The sequence below is a fragment of the Molossus molossus genome, unplaced genomic scaffold (assembly GCF_014108415.1).
Source record: "Molossus molossus isolate mMolMol1 unplaced genomic scaffold, mMolMol1.p scaffold_m16_p_18, whole genome shotgun sequence".
Taxonomy (NCBI): domain Eukaryota; kingdom Metazoa; phylum Chordata; class Mammalia; order Chiroptera; family Molossidae; genus Molossus; species Molossus molossus.
The window spans coordinates 39,045,828-39,062,750 of record NW_023425353.1 but is presented as its reverse complement, the minus strand read 5'-3'; the positions used below and the strand labels follow the sequence as shown (position 1 = coordinate 39,062,750).

General features: G+C 42.9%; 1 protein-coding gene across 1 annotated transcript in view; it reads left to right on the top strand.

The window, feature by feature from the left end:
• LOC118633442 (collagen alpha-4(VI) chain-like) overlaps window positions 1-16,642 on the top strand; it is a 116,776-nt gene extending 100,134 nt beyond the window's left edge. Inside the window, exons 33-37 of the mRNA XM_036267355.1 lie at window positions 5,689-5,779; window positions 7,390-8,073; window positions 9,822-9,918; window positions 10,397-10,626; window positions 16,467-16,642. Coding sequence (XP_036123248.1) covers window positions 5,689-5,779; window positions 7,390-8,073; window positions 9,822-9,918; window positions 10,397-10,626; window positions 16,467-16,642 — 1,278 coding nt within the window. The remainder of the gene's footprint in view (window positions 1-5,688; window positions 5,780-7,389; window positions 8,074-9,821; window positions 9,919-10,396; window positions 10,627-16,466) is intronic.
• The last annotated feature ends 281 nt before the right edge of the window (window positions 16,643-16,923 follow it).

The following is a 16,923-nucleotide window of genomic DNA, read 5'->3' as shown; positions in this document are numbered from 1 at the left end:
CCCTTAGCAATGAGATTTTAATTCAGAAGTAAAAAATAGGAAGAGAGTTTAGAATTTCAAAGTTCTTTCCATGAATTAATTCATTTATTTTATTTTTTTTTATCCTCACCCAAGGACATTTTTTCAATATTTTGTTCAGATAGAGAGGGAGGGGGAGAGAGGAAGAGAGAAAGAGAGAAACATCGACGTGAAAGGGACACATCGAGTGGTTGCCACCCACATGACCCAACCAGGGCCGGGGACAAACTGCAACTGAGATATGTGCCCTTAGCAGGAACCGAACCTAGGTCTCTCCAGACTGCAGGCCGACACTCTAACCGCTGAGCAAAACCGGCTAGGGCAAATTAATTCATTTTTAATTTTTTTTTCTTTATTGATTTTAGAAAGGAAGGGGAAGAGAGAGAGCAAGAGAGAGAAACATCAATGAGAGAGAACATCAATTGGCTGCCTCCTGCATGCCCCCCACAGGGGATTTGGCTTACAACCTGGGCATGTACCCTGACCAGGAATAGAACTTGCGACCACTTGGTGTGTGGGTCAATGTTCAACCACTGAGCAACACCGGCTGGTCAAGAATTAATTCATTTTATCTTTACAATAATATTATGAGGTAGATCTATGAACTGGCCCCATTTTTATTTCGGTGTATTGTTCTTTATAAAAATCCAAAGAATAGATTTGGATTTCTGACTATCACAAACAAAAAATAAAATCGAATTTATAAGATGAAAATACAGGGGAGGGCAAAAATAGGCTTACGGTTGTGAGTATACACAACAGAGCTTTGTGTTTGTATTATTATTTATTAATTATTGTATTACTTATTTGTATTGCAAGTGTAAAACTGCTTTTGCCCACCCTTATATTAAAAGGAAGGACAAAGAGATTTAAAAAAAATTTTTTTGGTATAATTTCAGAATTCAGAGGAGTTGCAGGAGGATGTATTTATGTGTTTTTATTTTATTTTATTTTTAAGAAAATACTGGGTTATGCAGTCAGGCCCTTTCAGAGGCCATGGGTACCACCTTACTGAGGCTGCTTTCTGTTCGACTGTTACTCCCCGAAAGCCAGAATCAGCGACCGAGAAAGGAATCAGGCAATGAGGCTTCAAACTCTGGCTGTGTCTCTTACGTTATCTGGACGTGTTATTTGGCACTGGGACCTCACTTTATTCACCCATAAAACAGCGATAAACTCAGGTTTCTTGTGGGAATTGTAAGAGAGAGTGCCTTCAGGGACCTCGGACACCTTCCATGTGCATACTCCATGTAGGCCATTGTTATCACCATCTTCTCAAGTTCCTTAAGAGGGCACCTACGCCCAGTAACTGTTTATTAAATTCGGTAGCTTCCTTTTGGTGAAAGCCTATGATGTTCCAACCACCATGCTATGTTCTTTTCTGGCCTTGTCATCTTAACCCCTCACCACTAAAAATGTGGTCCCGGGACCAGCTACATCAACATCACCCAGGTGAGAAATGACAAGTCTCAAGCTCCATCCCCCAATCTAATCAACCAGGCTCCGCATTTTTAATAAGATTCCCCAGATGATGTGCATCAATGTTAAAGTTTGTGGAGTGTTATGATCTCAACTATCCTACAAATTAATAATGATAATCTACATTTCCAGAGGAGGGAAGGGAAGGTCAGAGATGAAGTGACTTGTTCTAAACCACATAGTCTTTAAAGTGACTGTTTTAAACTACTAGGCATTAACTTTCCCATATGCCTGGTTCCCTAGTCCCACTCTGCCATCCAACACCCTCAGTCCAGTGCCAGCCCCTAATGCTTCCTGGGTGTCCAGGAAGAGTCAGCTGCTTCACGGTGGTCTTGGTGGGACCATTGGAAATGGCAGGAGCCAAAACTAGACTCAAGCTCCTGGGGTCAGTCCCAGGTTACACAACTATTCTCTTCTGTGTCCTTCCCCTAGTTTTTTCAATTTTCCCTTACCTCAACTGGATACAAGACTGTTTCTAATTCTCCCTCCTTAGGGTCCAGTTAGCTCTTTCTCTGTCCAAGGTAAATCCTCCTCCCCAGCACTTTCTTCCTCTCCCTTTCCTCCCTTCTGTCTAAGCCAAGAGCCTCTCCCAGCTCAGTCCCAGGAATAAACATTGTCCCATGACCTCCAGCAGCTTATATAGCCATAGGTCTCTCTAGCTCATGGACCCTGTAGGTCCCTCTAGCTCATGGACCCTGTAGGTCCCTCTAGCTCATGGACCATGGGGAGTTTTTTAATAGTGAGGGTTGAGGTTCGAGAGTTGTCCATATCCTTTCAGGAAATGTCTTTCTGTTCATTAAATAAACAAGGATGTTAATGTAAATCCCTGTGCTGTACTCCCCACCCCGTCCTCCAGTCTCCTGTCTTTGGTATACAACTTGTTCCTATAGACCACAACTGGACACCCAGGAATAAAGGTGGTTGAGAGAATTACCAAAGGTGCTGATTCAAACTATAGTAAAGCTTTGAACCTTGAGCAGATCACTTGGTTTGTGTTTAAAGTACTCTATTCTTGAGATTTCCTTTTCTGGTGCTGATGGGAGTTTGCAGAAGGAATTACAGCACCCATTTTCTCTTGTCACACTGGGATTCCCTCTCAACACTATCTCTCTGCTTGAAGTTTCTCAGGGATTATCATGACTACCTTATCAGTGACTAGGACCATGCTGGCAAGTCCAAAGTCCAAGTAATTAAATGTTAATAACAACTAAGTACAGATGAATGTACACTGAATCATAGTTCCCTATGGACTTCAACTGTGTTTTTGTATACTTTTCTCCACAATTTTACTTTTGCAGGAACAGGAAAGATTTAAGCGTGATCATAACATTATTTTTCCTAAGAAAAAATTTTTTAAAAAATGCAAGTTTTTAAACTATTCCAGTTCATTTGAATTTGGTCATTTTCCAACAAACAGGAAAACAAACAGACAAGTGCATCCTCCTGGCTGCTCAGAGTAAAAAGGTAACATAGGCCTGAACATGAGACAAATACAGAAATCAGTAATTGAGGACAAGACTGTGTTGAAACAGGAAGAAAGCTTAGCAGCATTGATTCCTGCTCTGTTGCTGAGGAAACTGAGGCCAGAGGCTTGTCCAAGGTCACATAGCTAATTATGGTAGATCAAGGACTAGGACCGGGTTCATGACACTTAATTTATTTGTGCCGCGTAAACATTTTTTATGAACCAGTCCTTTGTACAAACTTGGGGAAATATTTGAATTTGTTTTGAAGTCTTTCATACTACCTTAAAATTTGCATAAACTCTGCATTTTATAACACACTTCACCCATGTTTCTTGTGATTGGAAACTAATGTATCCTAGCTTAGCATTTCCCCATGACTCAGGGTAAAATATGGATGCTCCTCATATCCCCTGGATCCCTGCTGGGGATCCTGATTTCAGAAGCCTTCCAAATGGCCTCATGTGTTTCCAGTAAAGCTATTAATGTGTTACATGTGTGCCTGAACTGTTTTCTCTAATCTTTGGTGATTAATTAGGCCCATTTGGTTTGGTGAAGTGGATCTGAATGAATGTCGAATGTTGGCAACTCCATTCATACACTATGTCAGCCTCCTCCATCCGGCAAGGAGTTTTAGGCTCTCAGATATGCTATGTAGCTGCCCATTAGAGGTGGGTGTTCTCTAATCCCCGGGGAGTGGGAGCCTTGAGAAGAATTCTATAGATAACTCGCCTACTCCTGGGCCTTTTTACATGCTGTTCCTCCACATGGTAATGCTTTTCCCTGCTTTTTGGCCAGGGAAATATCCTATTCATTCTTTCAAAAGTGCCAGGCGCTATTATCTTTATCAGATTCTCTCTGTTCTTTCCCCTTGAAATTAGTCTCCCTTTTCTGTGTTCCTAAAAACATATCAGACCTCTTTCTTGAAAATAGTTTGTCTCTCTTTCCACTCAAGCTCTTTGAAGGTGCGCAGTGTCATTGTTGTATCTTCACATGGCTTGTTGACACTTTTATGTAGTAGCTGTTTAATCCCTCTGGGTTGATTTGAATTTCTCAGTCAGGAAAAAGCATGATTTAGGTTGCTTTTGCCATGTGAAGAAAAATAAAGGATGCATTTTGCCCTTCTTCTCAGGAGACTTAGGAAAGTTCCCATGTTTGGATTTTCTTCTTATTATTTTGGTGTTACACTAGCATAAGCAAAAGTTCAACTCTTTATATTTCTTTTCCCACAAGGGTTTCACTCGATTGTTTGGGATATGCTTCAGTCCTAAACAGAAAGAGGAAAAGAGCTCTGTGTGGAGTAGATGTTACAGAAAGTTCTCTTTCAAATAACCCTTGCCTTTCTGTGTCTCTGAGGGTTAGCATGTCTTTATATGCCTAGCACCTTGCTACCAGAGGAGGGTGCAGAGTTTGCTTGGTCTGGGCCACAGGGATGAAGGAGGAGAAACTTCAGTGGGGCCCTGTCCTATATGGTTTGACAGAGAGTGGACAAAGAGATTGGACGTGACTAGGCTTAGATATCCACCTCTTTACAAACCATACCTCAGTTCCGAAGAGAAACCATCCAAAAGCCTTTCTAATTTCATCATGAGGTGGAAATCCTGCTAATAGTCTATATTAGTCAGGGCAGGTTAACTGTGAAACTATTCATGCCCAAGTCTCAGTGGCTTAATAAAATAAAGTAGTATTTCTGCCATCTATAACAAGTGCATGTGGGACCTTGGGTGTGTGTGAGGGGAGGTGTGTGTGTGTGTGTGTGTGGGGGGGGTGCTGCATGCAGCCATTTCAGGACCTGAGCTCCTTCTGTCAGTGGCCCTCATCATATCCTTTGGCCTCAAAGCCCCCTTCTGGATTCCCTACAACTGACGGGCAGATGAGGGCCAAGGGAGAAATGAAGCCAGTGCATGCCCTAGAAATGGCATACATCACTTCCACCTGCATGCCATTGGTTAGGCTGTTCATATGGTCCCAAATGACTGCAGGGGAGGGTGGGAAACATGGTGTATTTGTGGCCCTAGGAAGAAGAGAAAATGGGTTTGTTTATTATCCAACCACTTGTCACATGGACCTTGTTGGATTTATTATTGTTGTTATTAATATTTCACTTTTAAACCTTGATATCAGTTATTAAATAACCCTAACTGGAGAGGTTAAGTGAAGGAGATAAACAGATTTACCATCCCTGCAAAGCCTTCCCTGATTCCTCGTCACTCCTGACTTCTGGTTCTGATATGTCTCAATTCTGAATACCAGGAATACTCTGGACAGGCCTCCCTTAGGTATCTACCTCTTTCCAATCTAATAGTATATGACTTATATGACCACCTCCTTAAAGGGAGCTACTGTTCATGTTTATAACTCCCACCACAATGCATCTTGCATACCGTGGACAATCACTGAAGATTTGTGGAATTTATAAATTATTGAACCTTTAACTCCCTTACCCTCATTCCAACACAACATAACATTGCTTGAGCTTTACACACAGTGGGAGCCTGAAGCCCCACAGCTCATGTACCCATACCAACGACAGTCCAACCTTCAGGTTAGAACCAGAGAACTAAATTACTATAAATAGATAATGTCAAATTATATATACACATACATTCATATAATTATATACTCTTTTAAAGAAATTTATTAATGCCTTTCTCATCTGAATTGGAAAAAAAACATGGCCTGAAATTTAATTCAGTAAATGACAAACTTGTGTATGTGTTTGGATTAGATGGATGGAACCAACAGATTTCATCTATTCATCTGGGAGACTAAGTACCAACAGGACACAGAGCGCGTGACCCGCTGCATACTCTGCTATGGTAAGCATTTCTGATTAGACTGATGTTTTGTTTGTTTCTGTTTTTATTGTTGAAAGTATTTTTTCCCCCATTGACTGGACTGATATTTTTATAATAGGATTAATTAATTGGTGGCTACAGCCGGATCTGTTCTGCAGATGTGTATTTTCTTGGTATGTGCAGAGTTTCAGAATCTTGGAATTTCCTGCTAATTCTGGATTATCAGTTTTTCTTAGGAAGTCAGAATAGTGTGAAGAATCACAGATGTTGGGTTCCCATGTGGCTACCGTCAGCAAGAACTGAGTTATGCCTACCCTCCCTCTTTTTTTTAATCCTCACCAGAGGACATTTTCCCATTTATCTCCAGATAGAGTGAGAGGGAGAGAGAGAGAAACATCGACGTGAGAGGGACACATTCACTGGTTGCCTCCCACACGACCCTGACCAGGACAGGGGACGAACCGCAACCGAGGTAGGTGCCCTTAACTGAATGAAACTGCCACTCATTGGTCCATGCGCTGACGCTCTACCGCTGAGCCAAACCGCCCAGGGCTCCACCCCCTTTTGATGGGGCAAATGTCTGCTAGTACCTCACCTTTCCTTCCCCTCCATATTGTCTTACCTCTGGCCTGTTCACTTACTTACCTGTCCTGCCAGGTTCCTGTAGATGGCTGGGCTTGTGCCCCTTCCCTAGTGGCACTTCAGTATGAAGGGCAGACCACTGAACTAAGAGTCAAGAGTCCTAAGGTTAGGACTGCCTGGATTTACCACTGATCAGAGGGATATCAGCAGGTCATTCAGTGTTTGAGTTTTCAGCCTCCCTCACTCTATCCCACACCTCACACTAACCTTTGCCAGAGAGAACTTTGTGCTGAAACCCATGCACGCTCGTTCGTGGAGGGCTCTCATCCATCTCCACATCACCCAGGGCTAGAGTGAGTCCTACTGGTGAAATAGAAAGGGGATTTCACTGTTCCCTCTTCTTGATCCACTCTAAAACCTAACACTGCCATGAGAGATTTGGTTCTGAGAACTTGGTCAAGTCAAATGCGATAATTGCCCTTTGCAGAGTAGGTTGTAGTTGATAAACTGCTTTCACATCCATCATCTTATTTGACACACTGTTTCTGTGGGCCACAGCTCCCTCTTGTAGAAGCATAGACCTAGCTGGTATTTCCTGAGCTTGAGCTTTTACAGCACTATACATTGTTCTGAGCAGTTACACCTACTAAGTCGTTTTTAACATTTAAACCTCACAAGGTAGGTACTATTATTATCATCATTGTCTCTGGCTGACAGATGAGGAAGCTGAGGCAGTGCGAAGGCTGAGTAATTCGTCCAAGGTCACCCACCCAGTAAGAGGTAGGACCTGGACTGAACCAGGCAGATGTCTGTGAACCTAAAAATTAAAAATCCATATGACCTAGTAGTTAAAAACATTCAATGTGGAATCATCATCTCAATTCTCTCTTCTGAAAAAAGGGCATTTACTTACCACTCACATCTGTGCGCCGTGTCAACACAATGCAAAGAGCGCTCAGCAGCAGTTTCTCTGGGGTCTGGAAATGTGTTTGCACAGAGAGGAAGGAGATGCATGGTAACTCTGGCCTCTCCCCACCCTTCCTTCCCAGACAAGTGCCGCCCAGCCCTGGAGTGCAGGCCAGCCACACCTGGACCCCTGGCGGTGGACGTGGACTTGGCGTTCGTGGTGGACAGCTCCCACAGCGTCGGCGCCGATGTGTACCGAGCCGCGTTGAGTCTGCTGGACGCCACGCTTGACAACCTAGAGGTGGCTGCGCAGCCAGACACGTCGCTCCACGGGGCGCGCGTGGCTCTGGTGATGCACACAACTCCAGGCTTCTGGCCGGGAGCGGGACACAGCCCGGTGCTGGAGGCTTTCCGCCTAACCTCCTATGGCCACCGAACACAGATGCAGAGGCACATCCGCGAGGCCGCGGGCCGCCACCTGCAGGGAGCCCCGGCCCTGGGCCACGCCCTAGAGTGGACACTAGAGAAGGTGCTCCTGGCAGCCCCACGGCCCAGGAGGGCACAAGTTCTCTTCGCCATCGTGGCCAGCGAGACCAGCAGCTGGGACCGGGAGAAACTAAGGACTCTGTCCCAGGAGGCCAAGTGCAAGGGCATCACTCTGTTTGTGCTGGCCTTGGGCCCAGGTGTGGGAACCCACGAGCTGGCTGAGCTGGCTCAAGTGGCCAGCGTCCCCTCTGAGCAGCACCTGCTTCGCCTGGAGGGGACCTCAGATGCTGATATGGCCTATGCCCAGGGCTTCACGTGGGCCTTCCTGAACCTCCTAAAAAGTGAGCAGTCCCTGAGCCCTCAGGATGCCCTGGGTGGGCTGAGGTGGGGAGAAATACTTACATAGCCTGGTATTTGGGTGAGCAGGTGCCCACTGAATGTTCATTCTTGCTGAGGTACATGCAGCCCTACAGCCTCTGGCGAGCCCTTAGAGAGTACCCTGTTTTCTGAAAACCCTGAGCTATCATTGCCCTGATATGTGCCAAGCCTAGTGCTGGTTTCTTGTCTGCCACCTCTAAGCTGGTGATTGGGAGGCCTCAGGTCTCTACCTAACCTCTCGACTTTCTCACCAAAATGAGAATTCCAGTCTCTTCCTTCTTTGTGAAGCCTACATTCCAATATATCCATGAAGGAGTTTGAAAGCCCCTATGTGTACAAATGTAGGCATAGTTATTGCTCTTACTATATCTCGTAATCCAGACCCCAGAATCCAGCAGCATATAACAGTTCTTCTCAAATTTTAATGTGCACACGCACCTCCTGGGGGATCTTGTTAAAATGTGGATTCTGATTCAGTAGGTCTTAGCTGGGGCCTGCATTTTTAACAAGCTCCCAAGTGATGTTGATGCTGCAAGTCCATGGACCACACTTCGAGTAACAAGAGTATATGAGGTTTATTTTGGGGGGACTTGCCAGGCAGTGAGAAAGAAGTCCAGGAGCTCAGGTCTCCCATCTGAGGCTGGGTGGGTAGATGACATCAACAGTGAAGGGGCACAGTGACAGTGCACCTGGGCAGGAATCCGGCCCCACCTCCTGTTCCTGTGTCCTCACCTCCAGGCAGAACTAGTTGAACCAAACTCAGGGGCAGCCATTACCAAAGCTGTATGCCTAGCATGATAGTGGAGATTGTTAGGATTCAGGGATGGGTATTATCCTGGTCACAGTTCCAGGAGTTTGTCTTGAGCTCTGTCCACCAGTACGAATCCGAAACAAGTCATGTGCAGGGTGCCTTGTTGTGACATGTGAGGCCTTCTTGCCCTCCTTGCTGGGAGACATGTTTCTCAGTGTATAAGTGGGTGTGGCATCCTGTTGGGAGCCTTGAGGGACATCTGCCCCTTAAACTGAAGGAATAAAAGGGAGTCGAATGTACATCTTAGAAGTCCTGACACAGCGTTTGTGCCTCTCCAGCTCGAGAGGTACAAATATAAGTGACTTGGTTCTTGTCCTAGTTTTGCCATTAGTGATCTGTGTGATGCTAGAAAGCTCACTGAACCACTCTGAACATTAGATTCCTTATTGTTGTAGGAGATGGAGGAGAGATTTGTTATATATAGCTGATGGCTTAGTGATTCTGTGAAAGAGAAGAAGGCTGAATGAATCACTTTTCTAGTCTGTTTAAATTTCATTTACTTTATTTTTAATGTTTTATTATGTTAGGTTGCATTTTATACTTTCTTATATTCTTTTATGTTGTGATTATTTATATAAGATGCATTTTATGTTTATTTTTTTATTTTATTTGCTTTTATTTTGTATTATTTTATGCTTTGCTTGAATTTTACATCGTTTTTATTTTATGTCAATGGATTTTTCTTGTTTTTATCTTTTATTTTATTTCATTTTTATTTTGCTTTATTGAATATTTTACTTTATGCTTTATTTGATTTTATTTTATGTCTTTAAAATTTTTGTGTTAATGGATAATATTTTGTTTTCATGCTTTATTTCACTTTATGTTTAGTTTATTTTTAAGTTTTGCATTATTTTACACTTTATTTGATTTGGTTTGATTTTTTAATTTTATTTTTAGGTGGAACAAACCAGTATCCACCCCCAGAGCTCGTTGAAGAATGTGGGGGCCCAAGCCGAGGGGACACTCTGCTGCAGCCACTTATGCTTATCAAGAGGTAGGCTGAGGGCAGAGCTGAGGTTGTTCCATAGCTCTGTCCCCTGAGACTGTCTCCCTAAAGAAAGGTCACAGGAAATGTCAGTCCTTGACCTGACCCAAACTATTGGAGCTAGGATGCTCCCGTGGTTGACATCTCTGATATAGTTTGCTTTCTCTTTCCTTAAGGGTAATACCGGACCAACATGAAACATTCAAAGAGCACATAAATGTATAAAAGCAAAAATTAAAAATTTCCATCCCATCCCATTCCTCATCTTCTAATCCCATGTCCCAGAAGTAAAATTAATAATGCTGAACATATTATTGTTACTTTTGTCCAAACACCTCTCCAACCCAAGAAGGTAGCTAATGCGATAACAAAGTCATCAGGAAAGGCTCAAACCTAAAGCTTATTGAGTTCAGCAATATCAATTGGAAATTGAACCTCTCAGTTCTCGTGGTTTGGTTCTGCAGTTTGACAGATTGTTTATATACAGGTTGCCCAAGCACCAGCGTGGCATATCTGGCTTTGCTGATAATTTGGAAGCACTTGAAGCAACAGATTTTTTTTCAGAGGAGAATAGAACAGCCACGATGACCTCTCTTACTCAGCAAGAAGCACTTGAAAAATATGAAAAGAATGGATATGCCGCTGAAGAAAATGAACAAGAAATGTCTGCAAGACAAAAGAAAAATGGAAAAGAAATAAATTCAGGCACTGCCTATGGTAAAAACCAACTATTCCTTACTCCTTAGGTTGAGTTCACTTTTTAAAATCTTTGCTTTTTTATTTTTATTTATTTATTTATTTATTTAATCCTCACCTGAGGACATTTTTCCATTTTTTGTTCAGATAGAGTGAGAGGGAGAGAGAGGAAGAGAGAGAGAGAGAAACATCGATGTGAAAGGGACACATTGAGTGGCTGCCACCCAGACGACCAACCAGGGCTAGGGACAAACTGCAACCGAGGTACGTGCCTTTAGCGGGAACTGAACCCGGGACTCTCTGGACCGCAGGCTGACGCTCTAACCGCTGAGCCAAACTTGCCAGGGCAAAATCTTTGCTTTTTTTTTAAAAAAAAGAATTCCTGTGTACTGTGTGTGTTAACTTGCAAATTTTGGCTTTTATATACTTTCCTTCCAAATGCAGAAATTCATGGATGCAGCTAAAGAAATGAGGTTTAGAACATATACAAAGACTAACTTTCACCTCAGTGTAAAACTGGAGCTGAACGGAAGCTATTTCAGGGAGTGTGGTGGGGGAACACCCCATGAAGTGTCTGTATGTCTCTGTGCAGAAGCAATGATCTGATGTAAAAGTGGCAAATATACTCCCGACCTTGAGGGAAAATGCACTGGTTTGTAGAAGGCTCCTTCATCTATGAGTGGCCACCTAGATTCAGACCAAGTTTCAGGAACATTTGGGTTCATCTACAACAACTAGCAATGATTGAGGATTAAGGCATGTAATAATACAAATGCCATGTGACCTCTTACAGGGGCTCATCAAAATGAGCAAAACAGTTGACCACATTAGAAAGAGATTTGGGGGGATTTGACCCTAAAGTTTTTTAAATGCAGGGGAAAGATGGCTGGAAGAGTTTCGAGTGAGTGGTATGGTCAGTCCTGCTTAGATTAAATGAGAGAGAATTGCCAGAGGTTTTGAATGTGGTTATATGGCTCTCCACCTGGGGCTGCTAGCTAAGTGGCCATGGGAAAGTTATTTAACATCTCTGTGGCTCAGTTTTATGATCTGTAAAGTGGGGATTGTGTGAATACCTATCTCATAGGGTTGTTTTGAGAATAAAACTTGTTAATTTATGTGTTTGTCACATAGTAAGCATGCAATCCAAGCTAGCTATTAAGATGCTGGTATGGCCCTGGCCAGTTTGGCTCAGTGGTTGGATCATCGGCCTGTGGACCAGAGAGTCCTGGGTTCGGTTCCCGCTAGGGGCACATACCAAAAAAAAAAAAAAAAGATGCTGGTATGTTCTACCTCTTAGATTCCAAAGCAAACTAAATGTCCAAAGGAAATAACAAAACCAGGTAGAGAGAGGAATGGGCATTCCCAGCAGGGACAGTAACATTTACCTCCTTAGGCTAAGCATTCAACATAGAGGAACTTACCTTGTTGATTATTCTATTTTCAGCGTATAATATTCTCAGGTACTGTTACTCTAGGTAGTAATTTTCAGTCTTGGCTGTCAGTCAGAATCTCCTAGGTATCTTTAAAAATTCTCAAAGCCTAGACCTCATCTAAGACCAATTCAATCAGCATCTCTGAGTGGGGGAGATACCCAGTAATTCCACTGAGCAACCAAGAGTGAGAACCACTGCCTAATGCATCCTTTTCCACGAATTCAAGGTGAAAGAGATGGAGGGGAGCTTACTGGTCATTATCTAATTCTATGCGCAGACAAAACCTGAGGCCTGAAGGGCCCCCAGATTCCTCACCCGCTCTGTAACTTGGCTCTGGCCAGTCTCTGTCATTGCATTCTAAGGCTGCCCTACAGCTCCTTCCAGCATGTCTCTCTCTCTAGCTAATGCCCTTATTTTTTGCTTTCAATGGAAAAAGTGGACAGTTGCAACTTTTTGTATTGCTGCACACCCTGTCTTCCCGTCAGAGAAGAGAGCTGTCTCTTTGTCTTCATCTGTTCCCAACTGTCAAAACAACCCAAAGGGCTCTTTCAGACTTCAATGACTTGAGCTCTTCGGGATGTGGCCACTGGTGGCTGTAATCTTCCTCTTCAAACACTCTCCTCTCTTGGCTTCAGCGATATTTTCATTTTGTTTGACCTCTGACCAGTCCATCTTTGTGGGTTCCTCTTTCCAGGTCTATCCCCTCAGAGAGATCCAGATTTTATGGAACATGAAATTTATATAATTTAGGGGCCTCCTTTAAGAAAACAATATAAAATTATCAAAGTTAAATTCAAAAGTGATCTTTATTTAGAAGAGGTTTATGCAAATGAGGGGCCCTGAAGCTTAGGCTTCATGAATTTTATGGTAAACCTGCAATGCTTCCCCAGGGTCCTTTCTTCAATCCTCTGACTCCACAAATACTACTGGGGCAAGCTTTCCGACCGTGACTTCAACTAGCTCCTTTGTACTGATGACTTCAACCCCGGAGCATCCATCTTTAACTCTCTCCTGAGCTATTTAATCAACCACCCTCCAGATGGCACCATTGCACATGCCCGCCATTATCTCAAATTCAGTTAAACAAACTGGACTCATCTTTCCCATTCAAACCTTCTTCTCCTTGATTGGAATGAACACCCATTAGCCCAGGAATGGAAAACTCAAACCCAAACATCACTACTTGTTTTCTCTCCTCACCTCCTGCCTCCAACTGATGACCCTATCTTGGTGTGACTTCCTCCTCAGCATCTCCCAGATCCACCCCCTTTCCCACAGTCTTCCTTTGTAATACCTTGGCTTTCACCTCAAGTGTAATTGTAGTGCTGTCTCATAAGTCTCATTTCTTCCAATTTGTCCTCCTTCCTATACCATTCTGAACACCAACTTAATTTTTCTAAAATGGAAATCGGGTCATGTCATTTCTCTTCTTCTTTATTTCCCAGTGGTTTATAAGATAATATAAACCTGGATAAGGCACACAGGCCTCTGTATTTAGATCCTGCAGTGCCCTCTGAGGCCTACTGGTTGCAGTTGCCCTTATGCCCTGTTCTTTGTTCCAATTCTCCATGCTGTTGCTCGTGCTCACCTGTCCATTTGCATCCTCTTTACAGTGTTTACCTGGATTACATTTCCTCATCTTTTATTTTATTTATTTATTATAGATATGTTTTTATTGATTTTTCTAGAGAGAGAGGAAGGGAGAGAGAGAGAGAGAAACATCAGTGTGAGAGAGAAACATTGATCGGCTACCTCCTCTATGCCCCCTATTGGGGATTGAGCCCACAACTCGGGCATGTGCCTTGACCAGGAATCAAACAAGGACCTCTCATTCCATGGGACGGTGCTCAATCCACTGAGCCATACCAGCCAGGCACATGTTTTCATCTTTCAATACTCAGGTCAAGTTTTACTTCTACTTAGAGTTCTTTCTGGCCCCCATGTAGTCTTAAATATTCATGGTCTCCTTTGCACCCCTGCATTTTAAGCCAAATTCTGCCACAGTACCTGCAACCTTTCAGTGCACCTACTTGTGAAGAATTAAATGTCATATCTTGTCATAGAAGCCAGGCTGATCTTTGTATGATTTTCCATTTCAGTGTATCTCCAAGTACACAGATCTATTTTTTGGCCTTCTCCTCCACATAGGGCTACATCATGAGACATACATACCAGGAGAGAGAACCAGCCCAGGCAAATTGCAGTCTCATCATAGCTGTTCTTTATAGCTATCCTGGTCTCTTCTTTCTCTTCCTCTTCTCTTCATTCCTGGATTCCATGAACCTGTTTGAGTAAAACTGATGGCTGCTGCAGAATTCTTCCAAGAAGGCAAACGTTAACACTCATAGTAAAAATGATGCAAATGTAAAATTGAGGTATGTTTGTCCCCCAATGCCATATCATACTGATAAAAGAAAACTTAAGACTCTAAGGCTTCCTCAGTTTGCATAGAATAGCTTGGACATAGTCATTTAAAGCACTGAGGGTTTATTTACCTATAGCTGTGCTGACCAACTACTAGCCACATTGGCTATTTAACTATAAAATAATTTGAAATGAAATAAAACTGAAAATTCAGTTCCTTGGTTGCAATAGCCATATTTCAAATACCTAGTAGCCACATTGGCAATGGCTGCTGTATTGGACAGTGCAGGTATGAAACATTTCTCTCATAGCAGAAAGTTCTGTTGCACAGTGGTGCTCTAGAAACATAATCTAGAAGTAGCCCCAATTTATCTCCCAGGTTAAATGCAAGAGTGAGGCTTCTAAGGCAAGAGCCACAAAGTGTCACTAGAATAAGTAATGATCTATTTAAAATTTCAACCAAGGATATGTTTTTTTATTGATTCTAGAGAGAGAGGAAGGGGAAGAGAGAGAGAGAAACATCAATTGGTTGCCTCCCATATGCACTCCGACTGGGGATCAAACTCCCAACCTAAGTATGTGCCCTGACCTGGAATTAAACCTGAGACCTTTGGCTACATGGGTTGATGCTCCAACCAACTGAGCCACTTGGCCAGGGCAAAGTAATGGTCTATTTAAATAAGTCCTTGGCTTATCAGTTTGGAGTCAATTTGTAATGGTAGAGTGCCAGCTGACTGCTGAGCCCCAAATCTATTTGTTGAGCCTACAGAGAACAGTCAAAAGTTCACTGCTAGAGTGTTTTCCTGTTGATGCTGATAATTTTTGGAGGAGCATTTGCTCTGGCCCCTTCTCCTGGGCCCTCACTGCCTGCTATCTTACTCCCTACTCCGCTTCCAAGTCAGTCATGCAGCAGGCCAATTCAAATATGCCTGTTCAAGGCGTAGGACAGTTCTTGACCCCAGGAAGAGTATCTCAGCCCCTTGGGTCCAGCACATCTGGTCACTCCTTCAAGAAAACTAGTCTGTGCTGATTATACTAATGGGGGTGAGTAGGCAGCTTCCTAGGAACAGACCACAGGTTTTAATTCTTGTTTTCTGAAGACATCTTTTTTTTTTTTTTTTTATCTGGAAATGATTGTAAGGCCCAGGGGAAACTGTTTAGAGGATACCACTATTCCATGCTGCAGGGCTGACCGGAAACAAGAATACCTGGAAACATTAATGTCTGATTGAAAATGCACTGTATCCTGCCCGGCCGATATGGCTCAGTGGTTGAGCGTTAACCCATGCACCAAGAGGTTGCCAGTATGATTCCCGGTCAGGGCACATGCCTAGGTTGTGGTCCCGACCCCAGTGGGGGGCATGCAAGGGGCGGTCAGTCCATGTTCTTGCTCATCGATATTTCTATTTCTCTCTCTTTTTCCCTTTCTCGCTCAATTAAAAAAAATTCACTGTGTCCCAGCTTTTGCTCAGTTTTAACTTGTTGATTCCCAATGCTTTGTTCATTTTCCAGGAATATTATGTTTAACTTTCAATAGGTTTAACTTTCATTATGTTTAACTTTTTGGGCAAGTGTCAAGGTACAATAAATAATGAATAAACTGGATTTGCTTAGGCTATTAGAAGGCTTTAAGATTAGGCAAGTGATTGAGATGGTTTGAAAAAAGAGAGAAATAAGTATAATAAACCAGCAAGGAGTTCTCAGTATCAGATTTAGTCATTTCTTTATTCACTCACTCATTTATACATTGTCTGATGTCTCCAATAGCTGTAATTGTATTACACCTTTCACATATGTGATGTGACACCTTACAACAAACTTGTGATGAGGTTTTTTGGCTTTCCTTTTGTTGTTTTTTTTTTGTTTGTTTCAATATTGCTTTTATGGTCTAGGTAATTGAGGCAAAGGAAGGTTGTTGCTTGCTCAAGGTCACACAACCAGTTGGTATTGAGGCGAGGGTTCATTTCCAGGACTGTGACACCAAACCATTTGCTATAAAGGGATCATTCCTTTCCTGTCATGATCATACTGGAAATTCAACTCTCTGCATTTGTTTTATGGCAGGTCCTTGTTTTATGGATCCAGAGGAAGGCAAGTGCCGGGATTACATCCTGAAATGGTACTATAACAAGGAGGAGCAGGCTTGCCAACAGTTCTGGTATGGTGGCTGTGGGGCCAATGCCAACCTATTTGAAACCAAGGATGAATGTGAGGTTCAATGTGTCCCAACACCCCTGTAGAGTCAGGCAAAGCCTCGTTACTGTTGTCTCTGTTTTAATAGCTAATGAAACAGAGATTGCCTTTCCTGAGATGGTGCTGCAGCTCATAAGTGATGAAGCCACCCTGAAGTCTCAGAAGGTCAATTCCTAACTCCCTGAATTTTTCCTGCCAGTGGGGACTTGGGCCAAATGATTTGTGATTTGAGAAGGACTGTATTCCAGTAGTTAAAAAAAATTAACCGGAACTTCCCTGAAAGTTATTTAAATTACTTAGAACTGAATGAAAAGGAAACTTGAACTTG